The following is an 11,794-nucleotide window of genomic DNA, read 5'->3' as shown; positions in this document are numbered from 1 at the left end:
GTAGCAGAGGAGGGGGGGAGGGGGGGGGGGGAAGGGATTAGCAGAGAGCTACAGAGAAGCAGAAGAAAGGAGAAGAGGAGAAGGGAGAAAATCAGGAGAAGATAGGAGAGAAGGAGCACAAGAGGAGTGAATAAGCAGCGAGGAAGTGGGAATCTAGTAGAGAGGAAGAGATCACAAGAATCTAGTAGAGAGGAAGAGATCACACGGCCGTCTCACACTTCTGTCAGTTCCCCCCGAGCACTGCCCTGAGAGCTGGGGGAGGCGCGAGGAATGGCTGGAGAGCATCCGGCAGACGAGGGTAAGGCGCCGACCACTGGAGCGGACGGCTGACGCTGCTTGCTTGCAAGAGGAACATGGGAGCAGCAGCAGGAGGAGGAAGGGAGGAGGAAGAGCGTGTCGAGGAGCAGGTCGAGGAGCAGGTGAGGCGTTTCCCCTGCTCTTGTTTTCTGTCCTGTGGTAGCAGAAGACAAATTGAAAAGTTTGCAGGACGGAGGAGGTTTGGCGCGATGTGTAATGATGTAAAGGAAGGAGCAAGATAGCCAGAGAATGAAGAGAGGAAAAGACTGCACCAGAGAAGGGCAGCTGTAGACCAGGAGGAGGAGGAGGAGGAGGAGGAGGAGGAGTAGCAGCAGCAGACAACGGAGGAAGAAAAGAAGGGGTTTACTATCACAACAACACACTAGAATCTTTCTTTCAGTCTGCTTGCTATCGTTCTCAGTTTTGTATAAACTTTGCCCTGCCGTCTGTTGTCATTGAAAGAGAATAACAAGATAAGAACAAACCGGAGGAGTTCCAAGGATCAGATCACAAACAGCATCTCGAGCAATCTTGATATTGCTGAACGAACCTGGTCCACCAGTCACTCTTCCTCTTGCTTCCTTCACCGCATCCTCCCCTCTCCTTCACATTGTCCTCCCTCCCCTCCCTTCCCCTCCCCTCCCCTCCTCCAACTCTTTTACTTCCCCCTCATACCGAGCAGGTGAATTTTGCTGTCTGCAAGGACGATACGCGTACGAGTAGAGTTCTCGATGGCAAACTTCGTCTTTCCTCCCTTCCCTGATGAAAATCTCAGTAAAAATGAGGGAAGTGGGGGAAGAGGAGGAAGAGGAGGAAGAGGAGGAAGAGGAGGATTTGATGGAATTATGCGCATGGAGTTGCACGTCGGAGGCGACCAGAGGCCTCGACGCTTTGATTCAGCAGATTTTCTTCCCCACAAAAGAAAAATTGGCAGCTAGAGGTCAACGAGGATGACCAAAGCCGTGGCAGGCGGGGTGACGAGAGGAGGAGGGGGGGGGGAGGGCAGGAGCAGGAGGAGCAGGAGCAGGAGCAGGAGCAGGAGCAGGAGCAGGAGCAGGAGGGACAAATCGATTGTTTTGGGTGCATAATCACCTGCGATTCTTCCGATGGCTCGTGAAAGATGATCCCCGTGCAAAGGCTTCACGTCTTTGATCTGGATAGAATGCCTATGTTACCTTCCAGTCTTCTCCTCCTCTTTCCTTGCCCCCCTTCCTTGCCCTCCGTTCCTGTCCTCCCATTCCCTTCCCATTCCTCTCCCCTCCCCTCCTTTTCTTCTTCACCTCGAATGTGTCGATATACAGGTCATCCAACCTGAGCAGGGCAATGGCATCCTGTCATGGTGTCACCAACAAAACTCTCTCAACTGGTCCGGGGGGACAAGCAGCACAGAAAGGCTCAGAAAGATCTTTTGCAGAGTAGCTTCATCGACATCAGACTAACGAGATTCCATAACAAAAAACATCATCCTCGCCCCTCCTTCCAGCACCCTCTCGCCTCCTCCTCTCTCCTCACCTGGACCTCAAAGCCCAAGATGAAGGCCTTGACGAAGTCAGCAGATTTTGCAGGGCAGAGATGTCTTCGGTATACTCCGAGGTCTGCAGGAGGGGAGAGAGAACGGAAAGGAAAAGCATCGAGCAAGGGAGGGGAGGGGAAGGGAGGGGAGAGGGAGGAGGGAGGAAAAGGATGCGTTATTCAAAGTGACAGCAGGTAAATGCCTTACTCGCAGCTCCACGGACTTTGTTTTGAGGTTCATCCTGACTTGTAACTTCATGTGCTTCACGATAGGGTCATATATCTCCATCCATTTCCTGCTCGAGCAGGTCACGAGCGAATGCTCACCGAGAAGAAGTAGAGGGAGGAGAAGGGAGGGGACGGAGGACGGGTAGGGATGGGGGTAAGAAGAAGGAGGGAGTGACGGAGGGAGGGGCGAGGAAGGAAAGGGAGGGGAGGGAGGGGAGGGAGGGGAGGGAGGGGAGGGAACGATTTTCTCACTCTTTCAGAGGTGTGAAACGGTGGGAGGGGACAGCAACCCTGCGGAATTCTATCTTTCCTCCCTGGAGGCAATTCTCAGCTCGGGGATCGAGGCAGGTCAGGAGCCTTACATTCACATCCTTTGCGCTGATCTCCCCAAAGCTGGGCTTCGACTCGTCCACTTCCTCTTCCTCCTGCTCCTCACTCGCATGGCGGTTGGCCTCCTGCAATCGAGAGAGAACAGTGAGCATGCGACTGGGCGGTTGCTGACGATATCTACCGCGGCTTTCTCTAGCTCCTTCCCGTCAATGACGTTGACTATCTCCTCATCGTCTTCCAGCATCCTTGCAACTGCTCCAGCCTGATCCACACGTCAAGCAACGCCCCACGTGGCTCTTGTATGTACCTTGTCTGTTGAATATGGTTTCGCATCCCTTCTCGAGCTTCGTCGAGCAGTGGCTATGGACAAAAATGTCATGTTATGCTTAAGCTACCGATCCCCGTCAGTTTCTCCATCATCATCTCCATCATCATCTCCATCATCATCATCTCCATCATCTCCATCATCATCTCCATCATCATCTCCATCATCATCATCTCCATCATCTCCATCATCATCTCCATCATCATCTCCATCATCATCATCATCATCATCATCATCTCCATCTCCATGGTCATCTCCGTCTTCCTCAGCATCTTCAGCATCAGCATAGCCCATACTTCACATCCTCCCATCCCCCCCTCCCCCTTCCCTTTCTTCCCCCTCACCATCGTTGTCCTTGGGCATGATCGCACGTGCTCTTCCTTGATTATCCCACCCCACCCCCTACAGTTCTATGAATACACCGACTCCCGAGAGTCCGGCGCCTCCGAGTGGCGGCTCGCCGGGCCCGCGGCGCCGGGCGGCCCGGCCGGCCCGGCCCGGGGCCCGGGATGAGCCTACCGTAGTACGGTCCGCCGGAGTCAGCCGGGCCCTGCCCATTGATAGCCATGACTCGGCGTGAGGCTAAGTCCGATCCGATCGGCATCACCGGGCGCGGCACGAGTCGGCCCGGTGTCACCGGCCCGGGGGCGCTTCCGGAGTCCGGCCCGGGCCGGCGCGGCCGGCCCCGCGGGTCAGGCTGCGCCGCCGGGCCGCCCTGCCACCGTGACGCAAGTTAAGTTTAAGTTGGCCGGGTGACCTGAGTGATGAATGATCCGATCCGGACCCCCGGAGTCACTGCGGGCCGGCCCCGGGCCTGAGGCCCGCCGGGCCAGTGAGGCCCGGGCGGCCGCCGGGGCCCGGCGCCGGGCCCGGCGCAAGCCTAGCCTGCCCCGGGCCGGCGGCCCTGGCAGGCAGACAGTGACGGAGAGGCTCAGGCCGCAGCGTCCCGGTCCGGCGACGGCACGGCCACTGCGGCCCGACAGTCAGTCACTCAGTGGCCGCACTGCGGCCACCCGGCGGACTCCGGGAGACTCGCCGGGCCCGGCGAGTCGGCCCGAGTGCCAGTCGACTCCAACTTCCGAAGTTCGGGCTCGTGTGACAGACTGTCACCCGGGCCGGGCGTACTCAGCCTGGGCGCCGCCTGGCAGGGGGCAGCCTCCAACTGCCGGTCACAAGTCACTGAGTTCCCGGCCGCGCCGCGCGCCGCGCGGCACTGCGGCACTCTGGCGGCATCCGAGTGCAGTGCACGGGTGACTGCAGCTCAGCGGCTCAGCGGCTTCAAGGCTTGTCGGAATGAGACGGTCGGAGCGGCAGCGAAACTGGACGAGTCGGAACCGGCGGCCGCCCCGCGGCCGCCGCACTGCGCCGCCGCGGCTCGGAGTGACGGCACGGTGGCACAGGCAAGTCACGCAAGTTCCGTTTACTCAAAGTTAAGTTGAGTTAAAAATCAGTACTACGGTACGACCCGCCGTCACTTCCGGCGGTATCAACCGTGAGTCACCTTTCAGGCCCGGCACGAGTCGGGCAGATGCCCGGTGGCGGGCACGCGCTAAAGCTGTCACGGCCTCCCAGGACTCCGAAGCGTTAAAAGTCTCAAGTTGGCAACGCCTTATCGTACAGATGGATAAGAACGTCAGTTGAGGTCATACTCCCAGCACTGTCTAGAGGTGGGGTACTTTAACAATAAAAATAGGGGTCCATATTGGTGACTTCGTGACCGTCCGATCTGTTGTAAGGTCTACAGCACCAGCAAACCGCGGAGATATTCAAGTGTTTCAATGTAATTTCAAATTACTCTGAAAGCGTTATGAAAAGGAATGGCGGTTTGAGGACTACTGCACTCATACTTATTCCGAACTGGGGGAGAGGGACGATCCTGAGACATGCAACGCGTAAGTCATGGGACCATAGGGGGTACACAGAGAGAGATATAGGGGGTGGGGTGGTATTTTTAGGGGTACTGGTTGCCAAAATAGATGGGCGTTTTTTGAGCCGACCTCTTGGTGAGAGCTTTTAAAATAGATATACAAAAAGGTAAGAACTGAAAGTGTGCTATTTCGATTATCCTCTTCGGTAGCCGTTGGAAGATTGGGTCCATGACAATCTACATGGAAGCGGAGTAAAAACGTGGGGTGGGGGTGCAAAAATATATTTGAGTAGGGGTTATTTATAGCATAAATGGAGGGGTATATTGACACAAAATTAAAGGGTGGGTTGAGTCGGCCTCGTTCTTCACAACCGTCAACCCTACCCTGGTGTAGTGTAGGGGGTGGGGGTTTTCCGTGGTATTCCAGAGGGGTACGGTATAACAGCCACATAACACCAGGGGTTGTGGTCTGTATGGTACCCATCCTGATCTTGATTCAAGAAATCCCTTTGATATAGAGGGGTAATTGAAGGTAATTATATGGGTAGGGGTGACACATAATCTGTTCCCCATGGGGTGGGTACTGAGAAAAGGAGGGGTGCTGTTTGAAGGTAGGTTTGCCGTCCCAATCGCCTCCCAATCGCCCGCATCTCACGACCACCTGGCGGCATCTGACCCTTCTCGTCCCCCTCCGTCGCGGCTCTTCCTCTTCCTCCTCTTCCTCTTCTTCTTCCTTCTCTCTCTCCCCGTCTCTCCTCCTCCATCGTTGACATCCGACCCTCCACATATCTCTCTGGATTTTCGTTCTTCCTTCGCCTCCTTTTGCGTACCTTCCCCTGATTTGGATCTCTGGTGCCGACGGTAAATCTTGGCGGCGCTCTCCATATTTTCTCTTGTGGTTGAGATTCCATACATACTTGAATTCAAGATTCGAGAAGCACGCCAGTCACACGCCGAACAACACCAAGAGATCATAACGATTGATCTCAAGGACAGCGGGTCCCCCGACAGCTCCAACTCTGCTCAAGGACCGATCGCCGATTCGAGAAAAGAGCCAGCTCATCACATGCACTTTCGATCTGCAGGAATGAGGAGAAAGGAAGGAAAGAAGGTCAAGCCTCTGCTTTGGATCGAGCCATCGTTGGAGTCTCCAATGTCAGACAACCCAGACATGGATCTGGTCAGTCCTCCAAGGAAGATGAGACGGTCAAAGACCATGGATCATATCTCTGACGACTCTGTTGGTTCGCTCTGCTGGTTTCTCAACAGAAGGAGTGAAAGTCACAATCAGCTTCGAGAGAAGGACGTAGCTCGGCGACCAGATCGATTGAAGAGCTGCTCCGATGCCAAGGATTCGGCAAGCTTGTCGTCGCTCTCACAAGCGTGTGTCAACTTGCAGAATCTGATGATTGGTGAGGGTTCTCAGAGTGAGCATGGAGAGAGAGTGTGCTCCTTGGGGGAGAAACGCCTGCGCTCGCCGACCTCTTAATTCTAGTTTGTTCTTTCCTGTAAACAAGGGTGTGTACATAACTTGCACTTGTTTTGTTTGAATAGAAAAATCTGTATTGAAAACTTTAGTGTTCTATGGTAATAGGAAAAAACTGCCACAAAACATCTCATGAAATCTTATCGAAAAACGTGGATTGAAAGAAAAACACATGAGATTTGATCTCACGAACATGAACTAGAACGAGTAACGACACGCAGAAATACAGAAAAGAGAAAGGTCCGCCATCATAGGGAGGGCTTGCCACCCATGAGAATCTTGACATCCTCAAACACGGCAATGGTGATTGCACTGCAGAAAATCAATCTCCCTTGCATCTTTCATCTCAACCTCACCATCCTGGAGCCACCCAGATCACTCGGGCCATGAGCCCCTTGGTGAAGATGCCGACGCCCTCTTCCTTCACCTGGCAACAACGTCCATGAGCAAGTGAGCTGGTACGTTTCCCGAGCGGTAGAGAAAGAAGCGTGCAAGGGGGATGAAGGAAACACTGGAGTCATCAAGTTGTAAGAAAGAAAAGACACATTTGACCCACCAGCCTTGTAGCAGTCTGAACAACCCCACGGTATCCATCGCAAACCTAACCGCACGTCATTCATTCCCTCGTGCCGCAACAATGAAAGATTGTTTCTGCCTGGATCCTCGTCTTGATCAGGTCGATCGGGGCAGTGGCAATGGCCGCCACAGTACCAGCGAAGAAACCACCAACTGACGTCACGTTAGATGCAGGAGACGAGCGCGAAATGTATCGCTCACCTATGAAATGCGCTGTGTTAAGCTTGCCCGAAGTCAACTTGTACCGCATGCAGTCAAGCTTGAACCGCTCGTACGTCATGAAGTAGATGGCGGAGAAGGGCCCGTAAGTGGCGATGCCAGACCAGTAGCCCCGCATCAGCCCCTGCATGAGGCCTCCCTCCCTCCATATCGTGACCAGTCCATCGACGGGACCGTGGTAGAGATCGCCAACTACTGCCTGCTGCTTCTGCTTCACCACATCCATCGGGTTCCAGATCAATGCTCCCACACAGTTTGCTAAGAATCCTGCAGTCATGTGCGCAGACGTCTCACCCATCACGCGAGCGCCGCTCTTGGTCGTCATGGACTGCAACTTCATCTTCGACCACTCGTATGAGCCGAAGTACAACCCATGAGCCACGGGAGTGAGCAGAGCAACGCTGCCAAACCCTTTGAAGAGGGCATTGATACCCTCTTTCCTCACAATATCGCGGAAACCGTCCCACAGCCCCCGATATCGATACTCCAACCCTGTCGCAGGACCTTGAACCCATAGCCTCGTCCTGATGGTGTCGATGGGATGGGTCGCTCCATCGGCAACGAGGCCTGACACACTCCCAGCCGTGAAATCGATCAAGCCGTCTCTGTGCATCCTTGACGAAGGATGGTGACTGACGCGGTCACACCAAGGATGAGATTACACGGCAGTCCAGCATCCAACCAAAGGTGACCCCGTGCCAACTCTCTCCTTCCCCAACAATCAAGCGAACCTAATCTATGCAATCCAACGGGGAAGCCCTGTTGTGGTGTTCAATACTCGACGGAAGCCTTCCGACCCCGAGTCTGGCTGCTTCCTCAGAGATCCTTTTTCCTACGAGCCCTCATTGCTCCTGCTTGCTTTCTCCTTCAAAAGCTTTCTAATGGAGGGCAGCTTCACGGCTTCAATGAGCATAGTGCATTTCCTCCAACACTGCTGTCATCATCGCTGCTTCAACTGCGGCCTAACCATATATGCCACCTGTGAAGAGACTTGAGTGAGTGCAAGGAAATTAGATGGGATACAATCCATGAGACAAGACCCAATGAAAGGGGGAAAGTCTGCGAGAGTAACGAACTTGTTGCAATGCAACAACAATAGCAAGAGGATCCATGTCATATCTCAAATTTCCTGCATGAGTCCAAAGTTTGCTGCTGCGCTCGTCCCATTCAATCAAGAACTTCAGCTTCTCTTTCTCTCTCCCTTAATTCATTATACCTCTGGGATATCATTCTTTTGTGATCTTTGCTTCTCATTTGCTTTCTTGACAACCCTCCATCACTCAGTCATTACGACATCTTCAAACGACGCAATTCTTTTTTCACCAGTCCCTCGATAAAGTCTACGCTAGATCTTAAGAATTTTCACTCGCATGTTTAATGCACTCATCTCGCTCAACACATTCTGACTTGTCACGGTAGTTGTCTTCATTGCTAAAGAAAGATCGCGATGCAATCCCTTTATGGCAACGAGCACCTCAAGAATACCCATGCAGTCTACTCTTTGACACTGCATTAAAAAATGTGCTCACCTTACCTCAGAACAAACTTAATTCTACATCCACACACGCTTGATCTCTTGGCTCCTCCGTATCATGCACGAATTCTTCCTTCTCATCTCCTCAGCCCTATCGTGAGTCAACGCCTATACTGTCTCTCTCCGCTTTGTAAAAGACATCATCCTCCCTCCTATGGCTTGTTGTTCTTCTCTTTCTATCGTTGTCTTCGTCTCTGCCTCTTCTTGCAATGCCTGCCTCCTTTCCTTCCCTCCATGACTCCTCCCTGCTCCTCTTCGCCAGCCATCGTCGAAGAACCGGCATGGGGGAGCGTGCACGGACCCCGGGGGTGGGGTACCATTAGATAAGGGGTAGTGGTAGTATGAATACCGGTACCCCAAGCTGTCAAAGGCTTGGTGGGACATGACAGCACAAGGGTGGTATACACGTTATGGGGGCTATTCCATTTTAATAGGGGTAGGGGTAGTGGAATCAAGAGATTGAAGTGGACATGAGGGTAGGGGTAATTTCTTCGGGCTAGGGTGGTGTCGATATATTTCGGATGGGGTACTTTTGCAGTAAAAAAGGTGGGTAGGTTGTCAATAAGCTAGGGTACTCGCACCGTCCTTGTCATAAGTCAGGGGTTGTCGGAGGCGGGAAACAGCAAAGACCCGTGTGTATAGATAAACTAGGGGGGTGGGGTCCAACAAACTGGGGGAAACTGGGGAAGGAGGAGGAATACTCAACAAGTGGGTAGTGTCGAGAGAAATTTTCAAATATTCAAAATATTTTTAAATTAAAATACAATATTTCAAAATTTGTAGAGAATGTTTGGATTGAAACAGCTATTGGACTACCCACCTGGAAGTTTGTGAAGTTGGGGAATACACATAGCAAGCTCACCCGCCTCAGAGGCTATGTTAGTGACCAGCTCAGTTGGCCCCGGAACCCGATGCCGGGTGCCGATTTGCCGAGGCCCGGATTGCTAAGGACCGGGTAGTTGTATGGATTTGGAGGGGTGGGTTCAACTTCTGGCGTGCAAAGGTTGTGCGTCATCAGTCATGTCGTCCGATCCCAATGTCCATCCAGAGGTAAGGGAGGAGGAGGGAGGAGGGAGGAGGGAGGAGGGAGGAGGGAGGAGGGAGGAAGAGGTAACAAGAAGACGAATCGAAGGCGGGAGCTTGATGGCTAGTGAGACGCGAGGGAAGAAAGTGATGAAAAGGAATGAATAAGGGGTGAAGCAAGGTTATGGCAGATTCTGTACGCGAATTTTGGTGTTTGATGTACGCTATACAATTTGAGCATCCGAGGTGCGAGATAGTATATCAGTTGTTGGCTGATTCCTCTGTAGCAATTTGTTGTGAGTCCTTATGGTATTTTGATTGCCTCGTAGCTCTGTGAATGATAGCCGGATAGTGTTTCGTACGTCTCCTGAAATGTACTTGAATCAGGCTAAGACCATCGTCGAGAAGTTCAGATCCGACTTGGAAGAATATCACGGCCTTGTCGGCGGTCGTCTAGTTGCTGTCCATGACATGCTCAACACCATTGCTATGACTAATGGCAAGCCACCTCTTCCTCCTCCGGCTGTCGCGTACGTACACCATTCCCCTCTTGAATATCTTGGCGAAGCTTCTTTGGTTTTTAAGATTCTGACGTGTTATTCGACCTTCAGGTTCCTCTGTGATGTCTCCGAGGAGCAGGTGAAGAGCCCAGGCCCCGACGGTCCCATCGTCACCTCCGACCAGCTCGTGAGCTGCTTCTCCAAAATGATTCCAGCCAAGGACACTCCTGAGATTTTCGAGGAGAAGGTAGACTGGCCCGTTTGTGCATGCGGGGCTTACATGCTGATGCTCTGCCAGGTGATCTCCCAGGTGAGAGATGCTATCAAGCGAAGGAAGCACTCAAACGCCGTCATGCCTGAGCTCAAGCCAAAGCTGGAAGCTCTCCACGCCAAGGTCTGTACTCGCTGTGGGAGCATCTTCCCTCTGACTGGATGCGAATCTCAGACCGGAGGAAGCCCGGACAAGCTTTACGCCTGGTTTCTTGATCTGCTTCCTGCGGACAACAAGGACGGGTTCCCCAAGGAGGCGTTCATGGCCATGATCATGCGCTGCCCCCCCGACGCTGGCGAGATCCCCCTCAAGAACTTCATTGCGGGTAAGTCACAACCGCTCGGACTCGACTCGAAGTGAATCCTTCTCCAGGCATTGAGGGCAACATGGATGAATCGGACACTGTCGAGAAGCTGGCTCCTATCATCGACAAGCACATGTAACTTGGCTCGCAGTGATAATGAGATAGCACGCAGCAACTCGGTGGAAAGCCCGGTGGTTGTAGTTAGGCGCGTCCATTCAGGCCCTCTAGCTTTTGTACGGTATACCGCATCTTCGAGCCTAACGGTCAGATTTTCCAACTGCCGCGCGTGACTCCGTTGAAGCCTTGCGGCATCTCGGCGTGATTTTTTTTGTTAATGAAACTCAGTTCACCGTGACTCAACTTGGCAAGTTGCTACTAGCGCGGCGTACTAGGCTGCCAGGCTCAGTCAACTTGACTTCCTGGCAAGGCTTGCGGCCAAACTTTGAAACTCAGTACGGCGGCGTACAGGCTGCCACCGTACGGCCTTCACGCCGTACGACAGTGAAGGCTTCCGAAGTTCCGGAAGTTCAATGGTCCCGGTGATCCCGGCGACCCGGGTCCGTGGGGCCGGCGCCGCGCCGCGGTCGCCCGGCGCCGCTCACGAGTCCGTCACTAGGCTCAGTCATCCCGAGTCCCAGTCCCCCGGCCCGGCGGAGTCCTCGGGAGTCCGATCAGCACCGTGCCGACTGCCGGGGGCCGCCGCGGCGCGGCGCCGCGGCCATCACTGACCGTCGTACGACGGTCCGTCACTCAGAGCCTCCGAGTACGGTCACCGGTGGGCCTGTCACCGGGTACCGGACCGGGTGCAGGATTGGGTTTGGTTCTCGCTGTCTTTGACGGAATACAAGTTTGTTAGACTTGTACTAGTCCAAAGTCACGCAGATATCACATCGACCTTAGTTGTAACAAGACAGTTTTTGCTCCGAAGACCGAGTTTAATGTACACAAAACCAGAATTGAGGAGCACATGAGAGACAGACCGTTGTATGCTAGGATGTGAAACCCAAGCATCCAGACATAAGAGGACCTTAGCAAGACGGCTAGCCTGTAGCCTGAAACTTCCCCCTCTTCGTCCCACACGCTACATTGCCGCCTCGCAAACACGTAAGTCGTCTTGGTTTACAGGAGAGTTTTTGTTAACTCGGCGCTATCTGACTGGCACGGCTGGCATACGCTCCATCAGTCTTTTCTCTTCTCGCCGTTTGGCCTGTGCGACAGTGTCACTGGGTCAAGCGGCCTCCTCGACCGACTCTCCTGATTGTCCTCGTACTGATTTTAACTTAACTTTGAGTAAAGGTACGGTACTCAGCATGTAGGGCGCG

General features: G+C 53.5%; 4 protein-coding genes across 4 annotated transcripts in view; 2 read left to right on the top strand and 2 right to left on the bottom strand.

The window, feature by feature from the left end:
* GUITHDRAFT_145011 (hypothetical protein) overlaps window positions 1-522 on the top strand; it is a gene marked incomplete at both ends in the record, with an annotated part of 1,474 nt that extends 952 nt beyond the window's left edge. Inside the window, 3 exons of the mRNA XM_005824377.1 lie at window positions 228-298; window positions 348-419; window positions 487-522. Coding sequence (XP_005824434.1) covers window positions 228-298; window positions 348-419; window positions 487-522 — 179 coding nt within the window. The remainder of the gene's footprint in view (window positions 1-227; window positions 299-347; window positions 420-486) is intronic.
* Window positions 523-679: 157 nt separating this feature from the next.
* Window positions 680-2,519, bottom strand: GUITHDRAFT_158597 (hypothetical protein; the record flags this gene model as incomplete). The annotated part of the gene is made up of 9 exons (XM_005824376.1): window positions 680-736; window positions 783-847; window positions 973-1,056; window positions 1,390-1,450; window positions 1,578-1,628; window positions 1,810-1,836; window positions 2,018-2,105; window positions 2,290-2,351; window positions 2,400-2,519. The coding sequence occupies 9 exons, from the start codon at window positions 2,517-2,519 to the stop codon at window positions 680-682; spliced, it is 615 nt and encodes a 204-aa protein (XP_005824433.1).
* Window positions 2,520-5,236: 2,717 nt separating this feature from the next.
* On the bottom strand, window positions 5,237-7,494 carry GUITHDRAFT_97273 (hypothetical protein). The gene is made up of 5 exons (XM_005824375.1): window positions 6,823-7,494; window positions 6,701-6,774; window positions 6,602-6,646; window positions 6,402-6,472; window positions 5,237-6,357 (listed from the first exon to the last, which is right to left on the bottom strand). The coding sequence occupies exons 1-5, from the start codon at window positions 7,451-7,453 to the stop codon at window positions 6,294-6,296; spliced, it is 885 nt and encodes a 294-aa protein (XP_005824432.1). The 5' UTR covers window positions 7,454-7,494; the 3' UTR covers window positions 5,237-6,293.
* Window positions 7,495-9,399: 1,905 nt separating this feature from the next.
* Window positions 9,400-10,825, top strand: GUITHDRAFT_165479 (hypothetical protein). Its single transcript, XM_005824374.1, has 6 exons — window positions 9,400-9,424; window positions 9,785-9,927; window positions 10,009-10,144; window positions 10,196-10,291; window positions 10,343-10,493; window positions 10,541-10,825. The coding sequence occupies exons 2-6, from the start codon at window positions 9,869-9,871 to the stop codon at window positions 10,609-10,611; spliced, it is 513 nt and encodes a 170-aa protein (XP_005824431.1). The 5' UTR covers window positions 9,400-9,424; window positions 9,785-9,868; the 3' UTR covers window positions 10,612-10,825.
* Window positions 10,826-11,794: the final 969 nt, after the last annotated feature.

This window comes from Guillardia theta, assembly GCF_000315625.1.
Source record: "Guillardia theta CCMP2712 unplaced genomic scaffold GUITHscaffold_95, whole genome shotgun sequence".
Taxonomy (NCBI): Eukaryota; class Cryptophyceae; order Pyrenomonadales; family Geminigeraceae; genus Guillardia; species Guillardia theta.
This window is presented reverse-complemented; position numbering and strand designations above follow the sequence as displayed.